Source organism: Ovis canadensis, chromosome 5 (genome assembly GCF_042477335.2).
Source record: "Ovis canadensis isolate MfBH-ARS-UI-01 breed Bighorn chromosome 5, ARS-UI_OviCan_v2, whole genome shotgun sequence".
Classification (NCBI taxonomy): domain Eukaryota; kingdom Metazoa; phylum Chordata; class Mammalia; order Artiodactyla; family Bovidae; genus Ovis; species Ovis canadensis.
Genome location: NC_091249.1, coordinates 112,718,433 through 112,740,962, shown reverse-complemented (window position 1 = coordinate 112,740,962; position 22,530 = coordinate 112,718,433). Strand labels below are relative to the sequence as shown.

At 40.6% G+C, this 22,530-nt stretch overlaps 1 protein-coding gene across 1 annotated transcript in view; it reads left to right on the top strand.

Moving 5' to 3' along the window:
* The first annotated feature begins 1,365 nt into the window (after window positions 1–1,365).
* The window catches only part of ST8SIA4 (ST8 alpha-N-acetyl-neuraminide alpha-2,8-sialyltransferase 4), a 106,552-nt gene continuing 85,387 nt past the window's right edge, over window positions 1,366–22,530 (top strand). Inside the window, exons 1-3 of the mRNA XM_069590186.1 lie at window positions 1,366–2,291; window positions 9,219–9,350; window positions 19,814–20,071. Of these exons, the coding sequence (XP_069446287.1) occupies window positions 2,179–2,291; window positions 9,219–9,350; window positions 19,814–20,071 (503 nt within the window). The 5' untranslated portion in view covers window positions 1,366–2,178. The remainder of the gene's footprint in view (window positions 2,292–9,218; window positions 9,351–19,813; window positions 20,072–22,530) is intronic.

The following is a 22,530-nucleotide window of genomic DNA, read 5'->3' as shown; positions in this document are numbered from 1 at the left end:
ATCAGAAGTTAACTTAGCTCACATCCTAACCATGCATTGCCCACTTCCTCTGCATCCAGGCACCCTTCTCACTTAAATAAGAAGCTGTTTATTCTTGCAGTTTCTGCTAGTGAGAAGGAACTGTGTTCAAGCTGCATTAATGCAAGCGGGATTTCCCGAGACATCAATAAACTCGAAAGGTTCCCAGTGGGCCACTTGTAGTGTCAATAAAGGTTCATAATTACTTGCTCCTTTGAGCTTTTTAGACCCAACTTCCTTTCACTCTGCTGTGAATAGGAGGCTGGAGACCTGAGTGGTTCTTAATTTTCTACATCTTAGGTGAAGAATGGCAAACATCGCCAGGGATCCCAAGTTTTTAAGCAAAGGTGTTGGCTGTTATCCTTGTTATTTTACGCTGTCAAGGGACTAGAAGTTTTTGCCAGTATTGCTCCCCTCCAGCAGAGGACTGGCAGTGAACCTCACCATTTCTAAGTTCAGGGGGGTGGAAGGCCTAGCGGCCAAGGGCGGATGACAGCTGGAGCCATTGCTGAACCCAAAGGAAGAGAAATAGAATTGAGAGAGGCTCAGGGGGAAGGACCAAAAGCAGAGGGTCTGGATCCTGCTCAGATAGATGGGGGAAATTCTGGCTTCCAGGCACTGTCTCACTTTAGGACTGACTCCCTCACGCACCTCCACTATACTCACACCATGCAAAAAACAAACCAAGGCAAACTAAGTTGCAAGCTTCTCTCTGGCTGAGGCTAGGGGACCCAAGAGTTGGAGAGGGACTCTAACTAAGACTAGGAAAGAAAAAGTGCTCCCGCCACCAATACAGTAGAAGTCAAACAAACAAACAGTGGAGGGAAAGAGAGGGTGAGAATTAGGCTGAATACAATTTACTACGACTTTGAGAGAAAAGCTTGCTGTTTTTCCTTTTCCCCCTTCTTCCTCCCTCCCTTCCTTCATTTCTCCTCTCCTCCCTTCTTTCTTCTGGGTGTGTGCATGTGTGTATGCGTGTATGGTTGTGTGTGTGTGTAAGTCTACCTGCGTTTTAAAAAGGAGATTCTGCTTTTCTCAGACTCTGAAAGTTAAAGTGGGATTGGAGTTTCCTTGACTTCTGCGTGAGGAGTTTTCAAATGGCAGCGATCGACCCTCCTAAATATCCATCAAGTCCCCGATGACACCTCTGCCATCTCACTGGTTCCTTGCCAGATTCTGAGCTGGGCTGGTCATCCACCACCCACCCGGAGTGGGAGATCCGCTCTTGCGCGCGTGTTTTTCCTTTCGGGATGGAGCGGCGCCCAGCACATCAAACGTCCTCCAAACCCCTCCTCCTCCCGCCCCCCATTCACTCCCCTCTGGAGGCCCTGCGTTTGGCCTGTGTGCGCGCGCGAGGGTGTATATTTAGCAAAGACGCCTGGAAGCGGCTACCCCTCTTGCTAGCCACCCTCAGCTCTCAGATCGCGTCTCCGATCTGTGTCCCCAGCCGCGGGGTCTTCTCCACGCGGAAGCGGAGAAGACTATCTATGTGCGCCCTGGTCCCCAGATCGAGCTCAAGCTTTACTGTCCCGAGAGGACGAGCTGACTTTTTCCTCGGGCGCCGCTCTCTTCCCACGGTGTGCGAGCACTGGTGCGTGCGTATGAGTGTGTGTGTGTGTGTGTGTGTGTGTGAGCGCGATTGTGTATGTACAAGACTGAGCTCGCGAGCTTCCTCTCTACGCACCGCGCAGGCAATGCCGGCGACGTTACTCTGCAAGCAGCAGCCGGAGACCGAAGGCAACAGCAGCCTCCGCCCCCTCGGCGCCGTGATTGGCTGGCTTTGCTCATCATTTCCATGCTAGCAAAAAGGGAAGGGCCAGTGACGCCCCCGAACCCCGCTGCAGAAGCGGCCGCCACCTCCAATGCACAAGGTGTCTCTCCTGCAAAGGAACCGAAGCCCCAGGGAGGAGGCGCTGGACCGACCCGGGCCGAGCTGGAGGGAACCGCGAGAGAGAGCGCCCCGCGCAGCGCTCGGGTACCAGCCGGAGCTCGGCCGCAGAGGACCCTCGAGACCAGCTGGGGAGATTCCGGCTCCACGGTCTCCTCGGCTTTTACAGATCTTGCCCCCCCGCCCCGCGACTACCTCTCCCCCGAACGGAATCTTTCTATGAAGAGGAGGTGAGGGAGCTGGGGCCACCAGGAGTTTCCCGGGCACCCAAGATGCGCTCCATCAGGAAGCGGTGGACGATCTGCACCATCAGTCTGCTCCTGATCTTTTATAAGACAAAAGAGATGGCACGGACCGAGGAGCACCAGGAGACGCAACTCATCGGGTAAATGCAAAGCTTCATTCTAGGATCTGACAAAAAGTCCAGCCGCGAATGAGATGTGAATAGAAGCGGTCGAGTGAGCGTTGGGGTCGTGTTAGCGGTGGGGTCCGCCTGTGAGCGCTTAGTCTCGTGAAGTAAATAACAAAGGATGTTGTTGAGGTGTGTGATTTCTCCACGGCGGGTTCTCAGTAGGAGTTCAACTTGCCCTGCGCGGTGATAGTGACAGCTGCCTTGCTGCCGGGGCTCGCAAGCCAAAGAAGTCCCCGCAGAGTGTCAACAAAGAACGGGCACCCTTGCCCTTTTTAGTCCCAGGGCAGAACTCGGTCCAAATGTCTTTATTGCCCTTCCTTCCTTCTCTGTGCTAGCTCTAAAGGGAGGTACCAGCAGAAACTGGCTTCCTGAAAGGCTGAAGTTAAAGCCCAGAAAGTAGGAAATGCGTCTCCTCTTTACAATTGTGTGTTGGTTTTTGTTGTTGTTGTTGTTGTTTGGCGTCGAGTAGATCTGTGTATCATCATTTGAGTTAGAAACTCCAGGTCAACCAGTGATACTTGCTTCTTTGCTGTCCGTGGGTCAAATGCATGGGCGTCATGGTTACAGTTTTGGAAACTGGGTTCTACTTCACACAGACTAGATTTCTGCTTTTTCTTTAGTTTGTCTAGATGAGTTCAGAATCTTCCTCCACCCTAGTCAGTTCTCTAAATATCACACTTCCTTCCTCCCTCTCCCCAGCCTCTGTGACTTTGAAGTTTACCCAGGAGGTGGTTGCAACTTTGTGTTGCTTACATAGCTTGGAAACGTTCTTTTTTTCTTTCTGAGGATGTGACCCCTGGTTGTCAACTCTGCTCGAAGTCCTGTTTCGGAAATCCTGCCTCATCCGGAGGTGTCTGCTGTCGCTATCGGAAACTCCAAACTGGCAGAGATGCCAGCCTGGTTTTTCTTTTCCCTGAAGATGAGGACGAAGATAGAACCCTTGCACGCTGGGGCGGGGAGGCGGGGGCACAGGACAGCTAAAACGTGTGTACACGCGCGCGCGCACTCACACACACACACACACACACACACACACACACACACACTAAACTTAACGCACTCCATTTCTTAATATTTCTGCTCTTCCCTAAGTAATGAGAATTTAAGTGAACAAAAAGCCGGCTTATCTGTACAGAAGACGCTGTTCTTTGATAGAAAATTAACACAGAAGTACAGTCGAAGGGGACTGGAAGAGAAAGAAAAAGCCAAAGAGGCATGTGCGGGATGGTCGTTATGCCTCAATAAATCTCCAAATGGGCTATTCGGGGAGGGGGGTCCCCGAACTCTGTGAGGTCCTTAACACTGGGAAGGGGTGGCTTGAACCTTCAGCCTGGCTCGATTGTCAGAGAAGGACTCGGGGGAGAGGGGGCGGGGGTGAATGGGTGGGCATCCCTGGGTAGACCTGGGGCTTTGCTGACGGACAAAGGGGTCTTTCGGGAGGTGGTGAACCGGCGCCCGAGGGGGAGAGGCTGAGGCTGGGCTTGGGGGTGGGGGGTCGAGGCTCTCGGTGATCTTCCGGGTTCGGTGGGCTTCGCAGACGCGCCTTGAGCCCAGACAAAGCGGCCGCGTCCTCGGCCAGGACTCCGAGGGTCGGGGCCTCGGCGGCGGGTCACCCTGCGGGGCGTGAGCGGGAGGAACGGGTGGGGGGCACCCCGGGGGGCCCCCTCCCCAGGCCTCCGTAACCGGCCGGCAGGAAGGCGGGGCTCACCCCGAGTCTTGGGATGCTCCCCCTTTCCTGGGCGACATGCCTCCTGTGGCCTCTGCCGGCCGGTGGGCGCAGCCCAGGGCGCCCGGGAGGAGGAGGAAGGGGAGGGGAGTGAAGGCGGGGGGGCGAGCAGGCGTCGGCCTGGGCTAGAGGGTCGGGCCAGCCCCGCGGGGCTTCTCTCGCACCTTCTCCGGGCCGAGCCCGCCCCTCCGAGGATGCGCGGGGCTGGCGCATCCGGCAGGAAGAGGGGTGCGCGCGGAACGGGGGTTCTCCGGGCGCCCCTCCACGAGAGAGCTGCCCGCCCGGGTGGAGGAACCAGCCTCTATTGCAAGAATCAGGCCCCCTTTACAAATAAAACAATAACTTTTACTGCTCCAGTCGGCCCCCGCGCGCCTCCTCCCTAATTAAAACCCGCAATCACGGCCACGCGGGGCGGCGCGCGCCGCGCCTCGCTGAAACCTGGGAGTTGGCGCTGCTCGGGGCTCGGGGTGGGGGGTCGCACCCGGAGGACAGCTGTTCCCCCCCAGCCCACCCTCGCCCCAGCGCTTTCCCCTCGGCTGCAACATGCCCCTGAAAAGCTGGGGATAGCAGCTGATTATTTCAACTCCCCCGAGTAGTGCTCCTGGTGGCGGGGTTGACTCATCCCAAACAACGGTTCTTCTCATTGACTCTCTTTCTACCCAAGCCACGTGGAGGGGCTGGTTTCTTTGGAGATGAGTAACCCAGCGCGGCGGTTTGGCCGCCTGAACCCAAGCCCGTTCATCGCCCGAGAGGTAAACAGGAGTCTGACCTTTGGGGGCGCCGCTGCGTCTCTTGTGAGCGGGCGTAGATTCGGTGAAGGGCAATTCCATAGTCCTTGGATCTTAGGACATCCTTCTGGATTCGGATTCAGCGTCCCTGCCTCCAGCTGGCAGCAGGCCGGGAGTTACTTTCTTTATTCCACCTGCCTGCCTTTTAACACTGGAGGTCCTACCTAGAGTCGGTGTGACCTGGTTCTTCTTATATCCAGGATCGAGCAGTCATTCCACACAGAAGGAAAAGCAGGAAACAGCCTCTCAGCTTCCCACACCAAGCAACCACATTCACACATCTCCAGAGGAATTCCAGCAGCATGGAATCATTCCATAAGCAAGGATTGAAGGATAGGTCGAGTAATTATTGGATGTTCAGAATTGTTTCTTTCAAAGCTAGCCTATTAATTGCCTGATCTGTTGGCTAGTTAATAAAGTTTAACTGAAAGGGCACTTAGGGATATAAAGGGCTCTGTTCTTAACTGATATTTTTACTTAATGAGGGAAAATGGCATTTGCTCTCAGTTGGCATATTCTTTTACTGACTGTGTTCTTTGGATATAACTAGAAATATGCTAACTTAAAGATCCTACAGATAAAATTATGTGGGTGTACTCATTTAATGAAATAATGCATTTGGGAAAGTAACAAACTTTAATACCAAATAGACATTTGCTTTGTTAACTCCTTAAAACTTGCCACATACTTTTTTAATGGTGGACTTTAAATGGCAGTTTAACTTACTTATTATCTAGAGATCTCTTTTTCACTTGACTGTGCACTTTAGGTTGTCTCACTAGTTTATCTCCAGTATTAGTTCTGAACCTTAGGATTGACAATGGAGATAAGCATTCATACTTAAGAGTGTTTTAGCGTTGTCAGCAGTGTTCATTCCAGTTTGTTCTAGAGTAGAACACCCTCTGGTAACTCAGGAAACCAGAATCTGCATGTTACTTCATATGTTATATTTGGAATTCTACTAAAAGCCATATGCTGTAAGTTAAGTTAGCACATTTCATTGTTTTTTAGTTGTTTTACACTTAGGTTATGAAAACACAAAACTGCCTGCTATTTCTGTTGAGGATTAGTTTGATGCAAGTTCTTTTTGTGTAAATAACTTACATTTTCATTTTAAATAGGAAGTTTAACCTAAGAGATCAGATCCCAAAGCCAAATCAAGAAGAGTTTACAATGAGATGAATACAGGGCTTTTGGGTACCTAATTTCATGAAACTGAATTAATCCTATGTATTAGGTACTGCAGAATTAATAGAATAAATTATAGCGATGCCTGGCAGCTCATATTTCAAAGAGAAAAACATTTATAAAGTCTAGTAACATAACTACTAACTTTATCCCTGGTATTACACGGATGGCCATCTAAGTGGGTGTTTTAGCTGCATATAAGCAGGAATACTTTATATGTTGCTTTATTTCTTTTATATGGTGTGTAATTATCCCTTTAGAAGTACATGTTGAACCTTCCTGTATATAGCCCATGCAAGAAATGTTTTCAGTGCAGCTGTTTGGATCTGGGATGAGAAGCTAGGAGGGGGTGGCAACATCCTTCATGCCTTGCATTCACAGGAAGGAAAAGGCTTGTCCAAGACCAAGTACTACCAAGGTCACAAGTGAAGAACCCCCTGGGACTCATTTAACTTTATACAAAGAAGTTTGCTCCAGAGCCTCAGATTGCTGGAAGCCTGGCCTTCTCACACATGAGTTCCACTGACTTCAAGGAGAAGTGTGACTGGTTGTAGATACTTTCATTCAAAATACTTTCCAGTAGTAAAAGTCTGAAGTTTGGCTGATCACCAGTTTACTGAAAACAAAACAATTCAAAGGGCAGAGTAATGTGGCAGCATTTCGTTAATATATTAATAAAACTGATTTAAACTTTTAAAGCACTTCTTTAAATCTTTGCAGTTCTAAAAAGGCTGCATACCATACTGCGGCAATCATCCTGCTTTATAAAAATGTATCTTTATCTACCTGTCAGTAAAGCAATCTTCCACAGGTATTTAAAACGCCAGCTTACTTCTTCTATAAAAGTTTATTGGTGGCAAAAAGCTATTTTAATTAGAATAGGGAAAAGGAGTCCAAAATGGCGGTGCTAAAAGACAAGGAAGGGAAAAGCCCACAAAAATAGAACAGAGGAAGGTCAAAGGAAGGTCCGAGGACGGAGTGAGGACTTCAAGTAGAATAGCATTCCTGACTAAGCCAAATCTGCATATGGCAGGCCCAGGGGGGAAGAAAAGTAATAATAAAAAGAGGAGCCAAAGGGCTCTCTCTCTCCTGCCCCTGCGCACTGGGGCACTCTTCTCTTCCCATCTTTGGACCGAAGTGCCCTCACGCCTCGAAGATAGATTTTCCTGCTATCTTCTAAATAAAATAGAGCTGTAACACTGATTTGTCTAAGAGCTATAACACGGTCTGTTCGCGACCTGAGAGCTATAACAAGGCCTGTCCAAGACCCCAGAACTGTAACTCCCAGAGGGGGCTTTAATGTCCGTCACTCCAAATCTTCGTTGTGAGACAAAAACCGAGGAGCCATACCCTCGCCTGACAGTAGCAATCTGTGTTTAGAAAAAGATGAATTGACAGGCCAAGTATTAACAAGATGAAGACTGGAAAGATACTGACCCCCTAGAAATATTTGTGTCCATACCCTTGGAAGTACATCTCCAAAAATATGAAGGTTAACTCTGTACATCCACATTTTCATTCATATATAGTTACATGATTAGACATGTAATACAAAAATTGACTCTGGACCACTGAGTAGTAATTGCACCCTGTTTCCTTACATCCTAAATGACCTCTATAAAATGACTATTATTAGCCATGCCTAGGCATGCGAGTGCATCGTTTTCATCAGTAGAACAGTTTAAAATATTAATTTTTATAGACTTCTAAATTTTACAGGGAGTAGTTGCATTTGATGCTTTGAGTTGCTTCAAATTGGAACTACATGTTTCAAAAAGAATGCAAACCAAAATACCAAACTATAAGGCTCCAATTACAGAATTCATCTAGCAGCTGTTGCACAGGCAGTGTTTCCATTGATAGTAGGGGAGGATTGCCTACATAATAAACACAGATTTAGACTTTGTGACTGAGCAAATAGCCATGCTGCTTTTTAACTATGTTCTTGAGATTCTTAAAAAAAAAAAAAATTAAGAGGTGACATGTGAAGAAATACAGATTTGAAAGGGCTAGGCCATAGACAGGAGGCTTTTTTTTATACTCTAAGTCTGGATTTACATCAATAAAATGCCCAGAAATAGTCTACTGAACAATGAACAGTTTCAACTGTAAAGGCCCTAAGGGCCTAAATGCCATCATAGGTATCTGTCACTTACAGTCAGTACCCCTGCTGTTAGTATGCCTCATGATATACTTGTCCCATGCTGTTGATTGGTGGGGGCAGCACAGTTGATTTTTTGATGTAACCGAAAGTACCAGTAATAATGGCTACTGAATGAGTATTCCCCCAGTTGCAATCTCTTATCTCCCCACCCCAAACAACTATCAGAAAGCACTTCATTGTTGAGATTTTTTGAGACCAATGTTATTTCAGAATTAGCACTTCAGTTGTTTTATAAATCACATTCACGTGCAGAGTCCCATTTAATCCTCACAAAGTCGAAGCATATTAGTTAATATTTTTGCAGTTTTCAAGGTAAGGTTCAAGCCACCTCATCACAGAGGATGAGATGGCTGGATGGCATCACTGACTGGATGGACATGAGTCTGAGTGAACTCTGGGAGTTGGTGATGGACAGGGAGGCCTGGCATGCTGCGATTCATGGGGTCACAAAGAGTCGGACACGACTGAGAGACTGAACTGAACTGAACTGAAAGCCACCGTGGCCTGGAAAGAAAATAGGGTCCAAGGATTTAGGCGCTTGCAAGCAACAGAGTCACAAACATGCCTAGATCACTTGATAGCCAGCGTCTTCTTACTCCAAAACAAAAGCTCTTTCCGTTATGTCTCATGGCTCCTGTGGAAATAAAATTACTCTCTTAGGAGTCACAGTTACCCAGATGCAGGGGAACTGGCCAAACATCCTGTCTCTATTGTTAAGCGCAGCAGGGAGGGAGGGATTAAAGGGGAGCAGAACTTTGATGAGAATTTTTTCCTTTTAAGTACCGCAAAGGTCTTTTCTTTACATGAAACCAGTTTTATTTTAAAAGAGTAAGTGAAATGATAAATGTAGATGATTACCTGATAAAGTCACATTTACCTAATCTTCGTAATACCTTTCCTCATGCTCATATGTCTTCTTCTAACATATAGAAAATGTTGTATCTGTAAGCTGTCACCATAATCTAAATCAGGTATTATGATATTACACAAAGTGTTTCTTATTTTTACAAAGCTTTTATTGTGTTCTGTTCCAGAGAAGGTGAGCTGTGTTTGAGTCGATCCCTTGTCAATAGTTCGGATAAAATCATTCGGAAGGCTGGTTCTTCAATCTTCCAGCATTCTGTAGAAGGTTGGAAAATCAATTCCTCTTTGGTCCTAGAAATAAGGTGAGTGTCTTTAATAAGGCATAATGAATTTCACATCATGTTCGAGAATACGCTGGACTTGGCAAACTTACCTTGAATGCTCGATTTATAATTTTAAGTGCGAATACTTCAGTAAGAGTGGACCAGTGCTTAGTGTTGCTCACTGAAAGATGTGAAGTCATAAGACTGAAATCACTATACAGTCAGAAATATAAGGATGAATATGTGAGTTTTTAACATACTGTCTTTATACTAATGAAGTAAAACATTCAGCAGAACCCTAATATTTAACATAACTTCTGTCTGGATGGACATATATTTTGAGAATTATCTTTAACTTCTCTAAAGTCTTTAATAATCTTGTGTTTTCTCATACTGGATACAAGTAGAGCCTATTCAACTGCTATTTTTGCCAACAGTTCTAAATAAACTTTACTTACTCCATGAGTACTTATTCAATAATTATATCCTAAACAGGTGAAAATTAGCAAATAAGGTTTCTAAAATAGAGGTTTATTCTTTGTAAGATTCTGGTATTTTCATGTAGATAAGCTCTTGAAATCAAATACAGCACCTATCTATATTCATTATATCTTGGTTTATTCAGTTATAATTCTATAACTAAGAAGAAAGTTAGGGCCTTCCTAATTATAGAGGAAGCAAGATCATTTTCACAATACTTACTCTGCTGTGTTGGTTGGCATGTTTAAATCAGAGCATTTCAGTAAATCAGAACTCTTAAAAGTTCAAGAGAACAACCATCCTTTACATAATAAAACATTGCATTTTCTAGCATTGGTAAAATGCTAATTACTCAATGACTGAATATTAACATATAGGTTTTGTAAGAGTGGTTTAGTGGTTAAGAGGGTAAGCTGGCTGATCTCTTTGGGTTTCTATGTCCTCACTTCTTGCCTCACATCTATATATAATGCAGAATAAGCCACTTGAAGGAAGAATCTACTACCCTCATCTTCACTGTACGCATAGCAATTCATAGAATGCATTGCATCGAAGGCACTCACTACATGTTAAAATATAATTGAAAGAGTGGCTGCAAATTAAAAAGAGATGGGTGCCATGGAAATGCAGGAATTGTTTTAAAACTTTCAGTCTAACTGGAGTGGAAACAGGAATCAAATCTGACACTTGGCAATGTCAAGTGGTGTATGTTTGGTTGTTTTTAGTTGAGGGTGAACTTTGTATATTTGAGGGCAGAGTACAAGAACAAGGAGATGAGTAGCATCTGACTGATGTAGGACAACTCTGACAGTTTATAAATTAATGTCTTCCGGGTAGAATATGTGCAGCAATCAATGGATAAAAGGAAACTTCAAACAGTTCTAATACATTAGCAGATTCCTTATAAAAGTACAGATTTTCATATTCTCTTGAGAGATTGAAAAATGTATGACTCTGGGCCTGTACTCCTCCTGAGACTTCCTTGGCTGAAACCAACACTAAGCATGGTATCTCCAGTTGGACGGTTTTATACCTTGGCTCTGTTTTCTCATGATACCCACCTAGTGTCATCCTTACTATCTCATACTCCTATGCCCACACTGACATTTAGAAACCCTTTACGAGATGAGATAATTATGAAGGAAAAGCTACAGGATGTGGAACTAGAAGGGGCCATGAGTACAGTGTGTTTGAGTTTAGAATGGATTAAGGATTTAATATTTCTTAGAAGTAGATCAGAGAGAGAGACATATGGGTGATTAAAAAGAAAATATATGACCTACAAGAATGGCTAGAAAGAAAATGTTTAATTGTGAACGATTTGATGAGAAAGGTGTTATGTAGGTTCTGTAGGTCAAGTAAAGGAAAGTAATGAAAGAAAATAAAGTAAAATCAGAAATTGAAATACTTTAATATAATTATTATAGCTAATAATTAATGTAATGAATGTATCTAACCATGCTGAATAATAAATCAGGTTAAGTCTAATAAATAAAAATACAGAATTAACAATAGTTTAATCAATAAATCTGGCCATGTCTTCTTAGTATCTGTGAAAAAATGAATACTACATAGGGGCATGAGGCTCCATCTATTGCTGTTTTTAAGATATTCAAGCTAAAAGTATTTAACATAAGTTGACCCAAGCAATTTATTATTACAACTTTACAAATTAATGAGAGTTGCATTCATATCTTTAAGGGTGATTTATTTTCAATTATAATAGCTCATAATGTGAATGAAATGTAAATACTCTTTTCATATGGTTCTCCTTAGCAGGTAAAGAAATAAACAATTAAACACTGAGCAAATATTGAATAAGACATACAAAGTTATCACTTCCTTTCAAGGAAATAATAATTTATAAAACCATTACTGCTCAATATACAGTTTATAAAAATTATATAATTGCCTATCACAGTAGTGACTAGTAAGTATCAATTTGACACCTAATATACAAAAATGTAGAATATAAAATAGCTAGTTAGTGGCTTAACTTTCTTTTTAAGTCCAACCTAAAACTAATTTTGGTTATTTTCCTTTGTTTTTCCCCACATCTATAGCATTTATGAAGAACCACATTAAATTTGTGTCAGTGAGTGGGTGTGGGCCTATTTTACAAGTGTTTTCAAAATTCTACTTTGAAGTTTTTGATTAAGACATTACAACTAGTCAATTTTGACCTTACATGATTGAACAGTGCTTACAAATCTTTCTCATTTTTGAAATCTCATTAAACTTACTATGCTCTTGTGACATTCCTAATAAATTATTTATCTATTTACATTAAAATGTGAAACAGTCACTGAAGATAAATTGTTTTCCCCTACTTTTGTAGACATGATTTTCTTTCTTATTACTAATTCTCCCAGCCCTATATCCACTCTGCTGCTTACGTATGCACATCAAGAAAGGATTCATATATATTCATCAAACAACTGTACCTCTGGGGAGTTATCTGAGAGAGATGCTTTCGTATATTAGTTCATTATACTTTGAAAACTCATCGAGATTGAGGGAAGTTTACGCATCCCACAGCTAACTTCACAATTAAACTAATTAGCTTGGTTAAAGACTTGATTTTATTGTTAGTAGCTCATTCTTTCTCTTGCCTGGAGAACCCCAGGGACGGGGGAGCCTGGTGGGCTGCCGTGTTAGTAGCTCATTCTTTCTCTTGCCTGGAGAACCCCAGGGACGGGGGAGCCTGGTGGGCTGCCGTCTAGGGGGTCGCACAGAGTCGGACACGACTGAAGCGGCTTAGCAGCAGCAGCAGCAGCAGCTTGTTCTTTATATTGTAAGCTAAGAAATGACACGTTTAAGATGCATCAGATGTTGTCAGTCTATTTGTGAACAATGTGCTGAGAAATTGTACTAGTCATGTCCAACATTTGTGACTTGACTTTCTTTTTCATCTTTGGGTTGTTTCTTTTTGTTCCCTCATTTTTCATATGTTGAATAGGAATCTAAAGAATTACAATACCAGATATAAATGTGCGGAAACGTATGAGCTCAGCTACTGCTCTTCAGGATCAGAATAAGCACATCGTGATTAGTCAGCAAATGTATCTTCAACTGGTAGTGGCATTATATATCAAAGTTCTTCAGTGGATACAGTTTGCAGGTTGAGTAACCATAGCAGCAGATTTGTTCCTGCTTCAGCTGTCAACAATAGCTTGCTCCTGCACGCATTGATTTACTATAGAAGAAGGTCCACGTACCGTTCCACTTGTCCAGTAAGTGACCATTTTGGGTCTCACAGTGCATTAATTCCCTGGTCATCCTTCAAAGCCAGGCCTCTCTAACTGTGGAACCAGAGCCTCTTATTAAGAGATAAATATTTTAGAAGGCTCAAGTTTAATACTAAAAGTGCATACTATTACAACGCATCTTTATGTAAAGTTCACAAGGTGGAGTTTTTTTGCTCTAACATAATAAAATATAACATTATCCATCCAGTATTGCCAAATGCTGAACCAAAAATCAAATGGCTACCTGAGGCGTAAATTAAACTAAAACAGGCTTTTCTTCAAGCTTTTTTTAAGACAGTTTTGCCTTTTCATTTAGTTGTGTTCAGAATTTTTTCTTTTATTTTAAACTAACTAGAATATCTTTCCTGTAACAGCTAGAACCCTAAGCTCAGAAGCCCTAACAAGCCAGGCTCCTCTGTCCATGGGATTTTCCAGGCAATAGTACTGGAGTGGATTGCCATGTTCTTCTCCAACAAGCTATAGGTTATGTTTTTGTTTGTTTGTTTGTTTCAGAGCTTTAAGTCACGTTACCTTGCAGAATTAATCTTTTGAGACAAAAAATTGTCTGCTTTTTCTAGGCTTAATGAAACACTTGGCATTTCTTAAACTTTTTTTTTTTTCAGTGAAAACAATTGAATTGATTCAGTGATTTTTGTCTAGAGTCAAAAGTTTGCAAAAACTGATTCCTAATATATGTGCATCACTACCTAATTCGTTTCTCAACGTGTGATGCCTTCCAGCTGTAAGATTTGCCTCACAATACTTACTGATGAAGTCAACAATGTCATTTAGATTAAATTTTAGCTGCCACAGCACGTGTGCTTGCTGTTGACAGGAAACCTACAGAGAAGAAAGAGTGGCACCTGGTGATAGGTTAGCTATATTTAACATTTCACAAGTGAAAACAATGTTTAGTAAATTAATTCCCCAGGACTCTGCAGCTGCTATTTCAAGTGGTGGGTGACGTTGAAAGGGAAGTTGTAGTTGAAAATTCAGTTGAAAAGTTTCTGTATAGCATCTATTCCTGTCGGTTTCACAGTCTAAACCAGTCTTTCAGTTTAAGCCAACATTGCCTAACAAAATAGTATCTTTATGACTAACTTTTTAGTCTTACCAAAAGTGAAAAATATTTTCTGATTCTGTCAGTTTATCTTTAAGACAGTTGCTGAATTTAGGTGTTTGCTTTTGAATAAGGTTTCAGAAGTTACATTATGCTAACAAAGTAACAGTTAAAGACCTGTAAGGTCTTCCCGGCGCCCTCGGTCGCTCAGATGAAACCCTTCCGTTGTGTTATTCTTTGAGGTCACACACAGACAACACAATTCTCTGCTTTAAAAAGCTGGTAATAACTTGACCACATATTAAGAAAGCTTACACTGGTACAGCCTGCATATTCAATGTTAGCGTCTGTTGATTCATGCTTCCACGTCCAGAAATTGGAGTTTTCTATCTCTTTCCAAAGTAGGTTTTGTTTTTTTTTTTAAACGAGCTGCTTTCATTCATGTCGATTTTATCTTTTAAGCAAAGCATGTATGTTCCCCTTGGTATAACATGTTGTTTCAGTTCAACATAAGTACACGAGCTTTTCAGGCTCCCAATGACGTTCAGTTAATTATATTTAAGCACTAGTTTTCTTCTTTCTGGGGCTTCCCCAGCGGCTCAGCAGTAAGCAGTCTCCCTGAAATGCAGGAGACTTGGGTGTGATCCCTGGGTTGGGAAGATCCCCTGGTTCTTGCCTGGAAAATCCCATGGACAGAGGAGGTTCATGGGCTACAGTCCTTGTGGTCACAAAGAGTTGGACACGACTAAGCACCCCCTCACTTTATTTGTTCTGGTTTTTTCTTCAATAGATTTATAGTCTGAACAACAATTAGACTTAGCAAATCCATATAACTTGTATATTACATTAAACCTATAATCTAAAAAATACAACCTACTGGGGAGGGAAAAAAAAAACCAAATTTTCTTTACTGTTTCCAAACAAATATCAAGCATTTTCATCAATATTTTCACTCATTGTAATTATTTTCAGTCTTTATTTCACCCTACACTAAGAATTTTAGCTCAGATAATACTCAAAGCATAGGTTTAAGCCCATAGAAATGAAAAGTTTGGTTCAATGTAGGAAAAAGAATAAGCTGGAGGCATTCAAGGTCCACCTCCCCTTTTCAGCTTAAGAAAGCAAATTCTATGGCAACAATTGTTCTGAGTTTTATCTAAGAAGATTACATTTTTATATTTCAATTAGTCTGTGTGAATTGGTGTTTTGTATTCTGTTTTGTAAAGTACTTTTACTATTGTTACTGCTTCCATTAAAAAAAAAAAACACTGTTGAGCCTGTAAGACAGCATTGGAATAATACATACAATAATATCATCTGTACTTAATACTTATTTGTCACATTAAGCATTATTTTTTCCTGAACTCTTAGAATCCACTTTTTAAATGTCAATTTTCCCTAAGAATGAACTTATATAAACTCAGAGATTTAGAGACCTGTGTTGGAAAATATTTTTGCTGCTAACTTTTTATAACACAGCAAAGATACTGTGATTGGAAAGTCCCTCTTGCCATCCGTTGACAAGCATTTAAGTGTTAACGTTATGAGTAAGGGGATTTTCCCTTTTGGATTTCCAAGCTAAAGAGTCCTTTTTCAAAGCCGGACCTGTAATCCATTCACCTTTGGCTTGCAAACATACCACAACTCCTGTGTTAAATCTTCAAATACCTACAGCAACTCCTTTAAATTATGTTCAAAGGAAAATGATAAACATCATCTAGTTTGTCAATTCGACCACATCCGTGCAGTCTTTAAAGTCAAGCTTGTCATTTTCACAGGAAATGAAAAAAAAAATTGTTAAAATACAGGTATCAGGCATTAGCTAATTTTTTCACCAGAGAAGTAAGTGGGAGTTACTATGTACAAAAGTTGATTGCTGCTCTTGGCGCTAGTTAACTTTTATGAAGACTCACATGTGCTTAACATAATGAAAGGCTTCTTAATTTTCTACAGTTCATATGCTCCATAGTTGCTGATTTCAACAGCAATTCTCTTCTGATGTAGTCTGTACTTTGTTAAGATGACTATTATGATGCCTTATAAGGTTTGTTAATTTTAAATTTTCATTTGTAGGGCATTTATATACATTTTCCTGTATAAATTTTACTCCTTATAAGCCTGATAATCCAAATATTTGATAAAAATTCAAAAAATCTTTTTTTTCAGAGCTAATGGGCATATTCCTTGTGTATCAAATCTAGACAAATAAAATATTCAGTGATCTGGTTTCTTAATTAGATCACACATTAAAGTGGCATGTGTTTAAAGCAAACCAAAGTAAAACCAAAGGATTACAGTTTTCTCAGGGTATATGCCCAGTAGTGGGACTGCTGAGTCATATTATAGTTTTATTTTAGTTGTTTAAGGAACCTCCAGAGTGGTTGTATCAATTTACATTCTCACCAATAGTGCAAGAGGGTTTCCTTTTCTCCACACCCTCTCCAGCATTTATTGTTTTTGATGTTTTTTTTTGATGATGACCATTCTGACCAGTGTGAGGGCCGTTTGTAGCGATATGGACGATCCTAGAGTCTGCCATACAGACTGAAGTAAGTCAGAAAGAGAAAAAGCAAGTACCACGTATTAACACGTGCGTATGGACTCTAGAAGAACGGTACTGATGCACCTATTTGCAGGGCAGGAATAGAGAGGCAGGCGTGGAGGACATACTTGTGGAGATGGTGGGAGAATTGACATTTGTAATGTCAATTACATCTTGACTACCATATGCAAAAGAGATAGCTGGCGGGAAGCTGCTCTATTGTACAAGGGGCTCAGCTTGTTGCTCTGTGATGATCTAGGCAGGTGGGATGGGGGAGGTTGGAGGAAGGCTCAAGAGGGAAGGAATATGTGTATACATATAACTCATTCGTCTTGTAGAGCAGACACTAAAAAATGTGCAAAGCAATTATATTCCAATTAAGAAATTAATAAAAAGAAAAGGAAAGATTGTTGTTGTTCAGTAGCTGTTATGTCCAATTCTTTGTGACCCCATGCAACTATAGCATACTAGTCTCCTCTGTCCTCCACTAACTCTCAGAGTTTGCTCAAATTTATAACCATTGAGTCAGTGATGCTATCTAACCATCTCATCCTCTGCTGCCCTCTTCTCCTTCTGTCTTCAATCTTTCTGAGCTTGAGGGTATTTTCAAATGAGCCAGCTCTTCGCATGAGGTGGCCAAAGTGTTGGAGCTTCAGCTTCACCAACAGTCCTTCCAATGAATATTCAGTGTTGATTTCTTTAGGACTGACAGCTTTGATCTCCTTGCTGTCTCAGGACTCTCAGGAGTCTTCTCTGGTATTACAGTTCAAAAGTGTCAATTCTTCAGCACTCAAGCTTCTTTTTGGTCCAACTCTAACATCTGTACATGACTGCTGGAAAAGGCATAGTTTCCGCTCTCTAGATTTGTCATAGTTTTCCTTCCAAGGAGCAAGTATCTTTAAATTTCATGGCTGCAGTCACCATCCTCAGTGATTTTGGAGCCCAAGAAAATAAAATCTGTCACTGCTTCCACTTTTCCCCTTTCTATTCGCCAGGAAGGAAGAGACTAGATGCTATGATCTTAGTTTTTTGAATGTTCACTTTTAAGCCAGCCTTTTCACTCTCCTCTTTCACCTTCATCAAGAGGCTCTTTAGTTTCTCTTTACTTTCTGTCATTAGAGTGGTGATAAGCAAAGATATGAGTTGTTTTACATCCCTCTTTGCTAGTCATGCTTCTGGCTTTTAAGTAGGATTTGGGGAATTTCCCTTTTGTTGGAGTGTTAAGAAGAGATATTTTTTTGCTCAATAATAAAATTCACAAATAGTGACGAAGCTTAAACAGTAATATCATTAGAGGAAAATGTATCTATCATATCATGAATATTATAATGATGACATTGTTTTGTGCTTTCTGAAAATTCAAGCTTGGAGTTAAGAGCACTTCAGTAAATAATATCCAACATCCAACTCAGAAGACTGCTTTCTCAGATTTCTTCTAGTGGGTCTCTGTTTAGTAACTTGAGGATCAAGCAGTCTAAGACTTTTGTAAGCTAGGTTTATAGACATTTCTTTGTTAATATATAGTGAAAGTCACTCAGTTGTGTCTGACTCTTGTGACCTCATGAACTGGGGCCTGCCAGGCTCCTCTGTCCATGAGTTACTGGAGACATTTGGGAGGTCCCAATTACTGAACTTTCACACAGTTTAAATTGTAAGCCATTGCTAGACTTACTTCCGTCTATCTCAGCTTGCAACTTGGCTGTTTCGTGTCTGACTTAACCTCTTTTAGTGCCTTGCTGAAAGGGGTAACCAACATAGTTATCCAAGAGCAACAAGCTATTATATGTAGAATATGACTCAGGTTATTACAGACCACAGTTTTAGCAGATGCTATCCTGTATCGTGCCAGGAGTCACCAGCTTTCCAGGCAGCTGTATCTATTTTCTCATTTTCCATCATTTAACTTAGCATAAATGCATATATTTTTATGTAGCTTATCACATCTGTCAACCAATTTCTTTAGTAGATAGGGGATAGGCTAAGCTTCCACAGAAGGGAAACTTTAAAATACAGTGGGTCACAGGGAGCTCACCTTGGTGCTGTGATGACCCAGAGGTGTGGAATGGGTGGACGGGTGCAAGGCAGGTTCAAGAGGGAGGAGATATGCGTGTACTTACAGCTGATTCACGTTGTTGTATAGCAGAAACTACCGCAACATTGTAAAGCAAGTATCCTCCGATTAAAACTTTTAAAAAATTCAGTGTGCTGGTCAAACAAGTTGGAAGCTTATTTCTTTCTCCTATAGGAATATACTTGATCCACTCATATCCTGTTTAAGAAAACTAACTCAGATGACCAAATCCAGCTATACTTGGGTTTGAAAACTTGGACATGTTCTAGTTGAGCATCCATGTCCCCAAGTAAAACTTGGAAGATTCGATTAGGAAAAGAGAGAAGGGAAGAAAGAACACAGAGACAGTGAGTTGTCCCTGCTGTACAAGGTCCAGTATTCTATCTGTCCGTGTTTTCCTCTAGGATAGCCATCCTGTTTCCAAGATTCTTGAGCTTGGAGGGAAACTTTCATAAGTACATATTGCTGTAGCTTTAGCATTACTTCAAATAATTACAATATACACATGACTTGGTAAGTGTCAATAATTTTATTGGAATGATCAGTCCTTTAATAGAGCTAACTAAAGTATAATTCCAAACAATTTCAAGTTTCTTCTATGCACCTTAACTAGACAATACTGAACAAAATAGATGATTATGGATAATTAATGAAGGTTGGCAGAATACTATCAGGCTCAGGAAAGTCAACTCATGGCAATAGTATTTCATTTAATAAACTAATTTTCTGTTTGATAGGGGGCCTTTTTCACTCCACATATAGGTGTATATAGTGTATATCTACTTACAGAATCATTGAAAAACTATGTGTAAATGACGTTTTAAAAATATATTTTATTTCCTAAAGTATCAACTTAATTGGTGGGTTTAATTACCAAATGTGTTTCTTTATAAATGATATTACCTCGTTATTGACCAGAGACGCGTTCATGCATCTTTTGTTTCCTGAACATTATTGACCAGAGACGTTTCAGTTTCACTTACATAACAAATTGCTTGACACCTGCATGAATTTCTGCGAAAATCCCCCAGTCAATAACATGTCACCAGTCCTTGGATGCGTTGTCGTTAATGGGAAACTTTGCTTGTATCTCAAATGCAGGAAGAACATTCTTCGTTTCCTAGATGCCGAACGAGACGTCTCCGTGGTCAAGAGCAGCTTTAAGCCTGGTGACGTCATACACTACGTGCTGGACAGGCGTCGGACACTAAACATTTCTCAGGACCTGCACAGCCTCCTGCCTGAAGTTTCGCCAATGAAAAACCGCAGGTTTAAGACTTGCGCTGTTGTTGGAAACTCGGGCATTCTGCTGGACAGTGAGTGTGGAAAAGAGATCGACAGTCACAATTTTGTAATAAGGTGAGTTTTCTTCTGTTGCTAAAATGTGTACTTTCTTCAAAGACCATTTACTTAGGACTAGAACGCTGACAGAAATATGTAAATCTAATATTAATAAAGAATTAGTGAAAGCTAAACCTAGCATTCATCGACAGTATCTTTATCTGTGTAATATCCACATTTACTTACCCTGAAATGTCAATTTAAAATTATCATTGACAGAAAAGGTGATCTTATAGCAATAATTCATACCAGCTTTTTTTTTAAATTTTTTTGGCCAAATGATAATTATATTACATATAATACATAGAAAAACTATTTGCTAATGGATGTAATTACTTGTTATAATTTAATTTATTTAATTGTTTATTTCTATTACTGAATAGTTCTTCTGTGTATAATTTATAATATATTTATAATTATTCTTTTCTATTAGTGAATGAATTAATTCACTTAATTGCATTTATAAGCCATTTATATTCAATAAATTATTTTACTTATTCACAAAATTATGAACATTACTCTGCAATGATATAACATATGTAACTTAATTTTACTGTTTTAATAATGATTATTTAACATATTCTAGGAATATACTGTAGCAAATTTATATTTGATACCTTGGGCCAAATTGATTTCATCACTTTTTATATGTAGTATTTGTGAATGTTAGTATATTTTGATTTTTTAGTTTTCTCATGGAATTAAACATAGCTATTTGTTTTTCATTGATGTTCAACAGATATTTGATGAATCATGTGTTTAGTTAGCTTTTGATTAACTGAAAGAAAGACAACCGTAGACTTAGGATTATAATAATGACATAGATATTAATTAGCATTTTTAAATTCTGTTATTATTTTTGAATAGAGTTGTTGGTTTTTTATTTCTTCATAAATACTTGCTAAATAAATGAAACATGTATATTGAAATATGAAATACGGCAATATAAAGATAGATAGGAAAGTATGCTGATTTGCCATGTTGACAAATAGCTTGAAGTCTTGAAGCTATGTAGGAATCCTGCTTGTGGTAGTATAGATCTTGAAAAAAAATTTTTTTTGAACTATGGTATTAAAAATAAATATAATAAATATTAATATAAATAGGCCACAGGTTTTTTATAAAGAAATAATAGCTGTGAAAAATCATAAGAGAACACTCAGGGAATACAATTCATAACAATGAATATTGCTACGAACATTTTGTATAACTATCTTACTTTGCTCAGTCACATGAAGTGTTAGTGATTGATTTGACATCAGTTGACCCTTTAAAACCCTGAGCTTTTAAATCGATTGAACTGAGAGGGAAAAACCCTGTGAAAATGTAGGTATACAAACAAAATTGTGTCCAAAGAGGAAACAAATTGTTTGATGAGGGAATGCTGGTCGAAATGGAAGCAATGAGCTTAAGACATTGAAGTCTGTATGAAGTATGGTTGGGAAGAAACAGTAAGGCTTCTAGAATTTCTGAAGAGATTAAAATCAGAGCTCAGATAAAATGAGGAAGAAAAAATTTTAGAGTATAGTAGAAATTTCAGAAAGTAGATAATCTGTAAAGATGATTAATACTGGAGGGATACAGGATTCGATTGTGTCCTGTATCCTTATTAATAAGGACTGACTCTTTATTCCTACATCTCTTTAAACTTCAGCATTGAGACCTACATAATGCACTGGGTTCAACCTCACCTCTAACTCTGAAATTAAGATTGTAATGTCAGCTAACACCTCAACCAGAGCACATAATTGTCTCTTCTTTTTTTGTGGTGAGAATAATTAAGATCTTGTATTTTAGCCACTTTGAAGTGGGTAGTGCGGTGTGGTGACTATAGTCACTGGGCTGAATTAGATCTCTTGAACGTCCATGTTTGTTGCAGGTCGCTCACTAACGTTTGAGGGTTCTCCAGGTGCCACTGATGGTAAAGAACCTGCCTGTCAATGCAGGAGACATAAGAGACGTAGGTTCAATCCCTGGATCGGAAAGGTCCCCTGGGGGAAAAATGGTAACCCATTCCATTCTTCTTGCCTGGAGAGTCCCTTGGACAGAGAGGCCTGGTGGGCTACAGTCCATGGGCTCGCAAAGAGTTGGACGTGACTGAGCGACTTAACCCACCGATGTTTGAGCATTTGCAATTGTAGAGTGTTTTTAGGAACTGAACTCAGAAGTTCTTTATACTTTCCTCAGCTATGATTATTTGAAAAGCTTATTAACAAGAACACCATATAGCGGTCAATTCTTAGGGTCCCTAAGTGTGTTATGGTCTTACCAAGAAGTGTAAAACACTGAGGATAAGCATTTCAATGAAGGCATAAGATTATTGCCATAATTACTTTTTTTTTTTTTTGCTTCTATTTTACTAGTTTCTGAAACTAGAAGCTGGAATGTTCTACATTAAAATATGTACTAGGAAAGTGTAGCCTACGGATGGGTTTCTGATTTTCCAAGAAAAATTTCGGCAAGAATACATTTAACAT